This window comes from Cibotium barometz, chromosome 35, assembly GCF_041138505.1.
Source record: "Cibotium barometz isolate CiBa-2024 chromosome 35, ASM4113850v1, whole genome shotgun sequence".
NCBI lineage: Eukaryota > Viridiplantae > Streptophyta > Polypodiopsida > Cyatheales > Cibotiaceae > Cibotium > Cibotium barometz.
The window spans coordinates 49,409,645-49,413,502 of NC_141080.1; the positions used below are offsets into that span (position 1 = coordinate 49,409,645).

At 44.9% G+C, this 3,858-nt stretch overlaps 1 protein-coding gene across 1 annotated transcript; it reads left to right on the plus strand.

The window, feature by feature from the left end:
- The first annotated feature begins 244 nt into the window (after positions 1-244).
- Positions 245-3,321, plus strand: LOC147618555 (glucan endo-1,3-beta-glucosidase 3-like). Its single transcript, XM_086775182.1, has 4 exons — positions 245-372; positions 439-1,695; positions 1,840-1,867; positions 2,905-3,321. The coding sequence occupies exons 1-4, from the start codon at positions 303-305 to the stop codon at positions 3,080-3,082; spliced, it is 1,533 nt and encodes a 510-aa protein (XP_086631308.1). The 5' UTR covers positions 245-302; the 3' UTR covers positions 3,083-3,321.
- Positions 3,322-3,858: the final 537 nt, after the last annotated feature.

Here is a 3,858-nt window from a genome sequence, read left to right on the forward strand (position 1 = left end):
AACCAAATTTGATTGCATTTTACGTCACAAGTTAGCATTTGCACTTGGCCATTGGTAGTTAGTTTGACAACTTAGACATACTCCATAGGATACTGTTTAAAACTTCAAATTTAAATTCAAACGTGTCATGACGACGCTCTAGATGGTGCACGTGCGTCCAGGGTGGAGGCCCGAGGGTCGGCTGACAGAAGGGTGCCGCGCGCGAGTCTGGAGTCTTCCCTAAAACTCCTGGTGCCTCGTTTTCTATCTACTCTGTATTCTTTGAAGCCTGTGTGTACATAAAACGCCCAGCTCTGCATACAATGCCTCCACTCGCAGCTTCTGTGCTGCTACTCTGCAGCTGCCTTTTAAGCTTAACCCGGCTTTCTGCAGGTGAGTGTCGTTCGTGAGCTCATGATGCTTTCTCGTGAGAGGGGCTTACGCTATACGTTTTTGCAGGCGGATTCGTTGGGGTTAATTGTGGCACGCAGTTCTCGGCGGCGCCGTCGCCGCAGCAGGTCGTGGACCTGCTTAGACGGCAATCGATCGCCAACGTTCGCCTCTACGACGCCAACGCGTCTATGTTGCAGGCGCTGGCCCATACGGGCATCCAGGTAATGGTCACTCTGCCCAACACGCAGCTGCTGAGCGTGGGCGAGTCCAACGCCAGCGCCGCCAACTGGGTCAAGGCAAACGTCCTCGCCTATCTTCCCAATACCAACATCACCGCCATCTGCGTGGGCACCCAGGTCCTCACTTCCGACCCCAACGCCGCCCTCGTCTTAGTGCCGGCCATGAAATTCCTCCGCTCCGCCCTTCTGGCTTCCAATCTCTCTTCCAACATCAAAATTTCTACCTCGCACGAGCCCTCCATCATTCTAGACTCCTTTCCCCCTTCCCAAGCCTACTTCAACAAGAGCTGGACCTCTGTCCTCCAGCCCATGCTCGATTTCCTCTCTTCCACCGGCTCCTTCTTCATGCTCAACATCTACTCCTACGACATCTACAAATCCAGCAATGGAGTTATCCTGCTAGATTACGCACTCCTTAACCCTATCACGCCCGGCAACGTTGTGACGGACACCAACACCCTCTATCAGTACCGGAACCTCTTCGACGCCGTTCTCGATGCTGCTTTCTTCGCCCTCGCCCAGCTCAACCATAGCGAGCTCCCGATTGTCGTGTCGGAGTCGGGCTGGCCCTCTGCCGGAGATCAGACGGACACCGACGCCACGGAGGAAAATGCGTCTATTTACAACAGCAACCTGATCGCACACATACTGAACAACACGGGGACGCCCAAGCGCCGCAACGCCAGCATCAACATCTATCTGTCCGAGCTCTTCAATGAGGACCTGAAGGTGGGTTCAGCCACTGCGAGGAATTATGGGCTCTTCAATGCGTCCAAACTGGCGCCCATCTATCTGCTACGCTTGAGCAATTCGGGGCCTCTGCTGGCCAACGATACCACCACTCAGCTCTACTGTGTTGCTAAGTCCGGAGCTGATTCTGATGCGCTGCAGATTGCCCTCGACTGGGCATGTGGAGTCGGGCGGGCCAACTGCACTGCAATCCAGCCTGGGCAGCTCTGCTACGAGCCGGACAGTGTCCAGGCGCATGCCTCCTTTGCTTTCGACAGTTTTTACCAAAATAAAAACAGGTTAGATGGGAGCTGCGATTTCAACGGTGTCGCTACAGTCTCAACCACTGATCCCAGTAAGAGTCATAGTTAACCTCCACTTGATTGTTAAGGTGCATTGTGTAAGCTCGTTTAATAAGCTACTTTAGAGATGCCTCATTGCCTGTTACAATGAAGTTCTCGACTGTAATATATATTATTGTCTGTTATGGTACATGCAGGTACTGGTGTTTGTGTCTTCCCAGGAAGGTATGTCAGGCCCTTATTTGCCCTTAGAATTTACTTCATGTAGCACTAACCACTACTCTAAAAAAAACGTTATTTTCAACCCTTAAAATTAAAGGCAATGCTTATGCTTAAGTTGGATTTAGATTTAAAAATCATTAGAAATTATACAAATGCTGAGATTTATAGTTAAAATGTAAAAATTTTATCTCTTAAAATTAACTAATGGTTTGACGGCAAGAGTATTCTTCCATGTATATTGACTTTTCCTAGTCCCCCAACCCATCATAGGACGGGAAAGGTTTGGATACCATAAAGGAAGCCTTAAATTTGAAGACCATTTTGATAGTCATGGAGGACTTTGAAGAAAGCATCAAAATTGGCATACTCATATATCAAGGCACTATGCTTTGCACAGTAGCAAAAATATGTAGCTCTCCCTCCCTCTTTCTCTCTTTTATCTCTCTCCCTCTCTTCTCCACATACATAGACAAAGACATAAAAAAACAAACCAACATAGTCTCAGTACGACCCGATTTATGAGCATTGGCATTGACCTTATGTTAGGGGGCTGGGCAGTGCTGAAATTTGAAGACTTGGGCATCAAATGTCTTCAAACCTTCTAGAGAAAGCAAGACTTAGAAGCCCACTATTTTGATAATTTCTCTAGATTTTAAACATAAAAGCTTGTGTATGGTCTCCTAACAGAAGATAAGGCCCAAGGCTGAAAAGGCCCATCACCCTTGGGACCAGGGCCTTTTTCCCCTTAGAATCATAGTTGCTTTTTGACGAGCGTTAGGCCTACCTGTTTTTGAACTTTTTAGCTGTGTAAAAATTTAAAGTGCTCGACAAAAATTACACTAAAATACAAAAAAAAACTTGCTATATTTCACTTAACCAGTCACTTTGGAAAGGCAAGGGTGCCCCTCAAAAATCAAGCCTGAGAATTGATCCATTTCCTCTTTAAGATTAGAATTTGCCTTTCCCTATGCATTAACTATCATCCATGTCGTTAATCATTGTGCTATAATAAAGAATGGCCTTTTTGTGTCCTGTTTCAGCGTCAACAGCACTTCCAACATCGCTCTCAACGGCACCACGAATGCCACGATCGACAATGGCAACTCCACCAATACAACCTCTTCCGTGAACCACAGTTGCACAATATCTTACTTGCATATTATCTTCACTTTGGCATCCCTTTTGCTTGTGATGAGTAGTACCACAGCTCAATTTTGAATGCAACCGTTGTGCGGCACAAAACCTCCTTTTTACTTTAACTTTTTCGGGGTAGATCTTTTTTGTGTGTTTCTGTGTGTGCATGGTGGGTTTTTTTTTTTTTTTTTTGGGGGGGGGGGGGGGGGGGCGCCCTTCTACATCCCTGATGTATCTCTCTTTTGTTTATGATTTTTTTTAAAATACATGATAAAGGCTGCATTATTATGGGTATTAAAAATAGAACCCAAAATGGGTCCACAAAGCCCATGTGATAGTGCTTTTGTAAGAGAAGTTCAAATGTGTCGATCTTTCAAGAGCTTTACTTAATTCTCTTGTGGTAATGTGATACAGGTTAAGTAATGCTACCTACACTTGTATTAATGTAATGTAATGCTTAGCTCTGAAACCCTCTCCCAGGAAAATAGAGCACGGACATCTCTTGGAAAGTTCGAAGCGTGGCTTTCCACGGGAATATTTCGGGTGCCCCTTTTTTTAAAAAAATCCGATGAACGGTCTCATGTGTCTATGCAAATTTGCAAATACAGAAGCCTCAAAATGTGAGCAAAATGCATAATTTTTTTTCGCTCATGGTACGGAGACTATGTTGTAATTTGAACGCTTATTTTTTTTAAAAAAAGGTGAAAAAGCCATTAAAAAATAAATTCAGAACATTAGTCAGTATGAGTGTCCACATTTTTTTTTGGGGGGATAACCAGAGCTTATATATATATATATATATATATATACTTATAAAACATCACTTTGTACATGCCCATCATAGACCATCACTTTGGATA

Coding starts and splice junctions, on each gene's coding strand:
- LOC147618555 (XM_086775182.1), top strand. CDS start 303: ATGCCTCCACTCGCAGCTTCTGTGCTGCTACTCTGCAGCTGCCTTTTA. Junction 373..438: donor CTTAACCCGGCTTTCTGCAG/GTGAGTGTCGTT, acceptor ACGTTTTTGCAG/GCGGATTCGTTGGGGTTAAT. Junction 1,696..1,839: donor AGTCTCAACCACTGATCCCA/GTAAGAGTCATA, acceptor TGGTACATGCAG/GTACTGGTGTTTGTGTCTTC.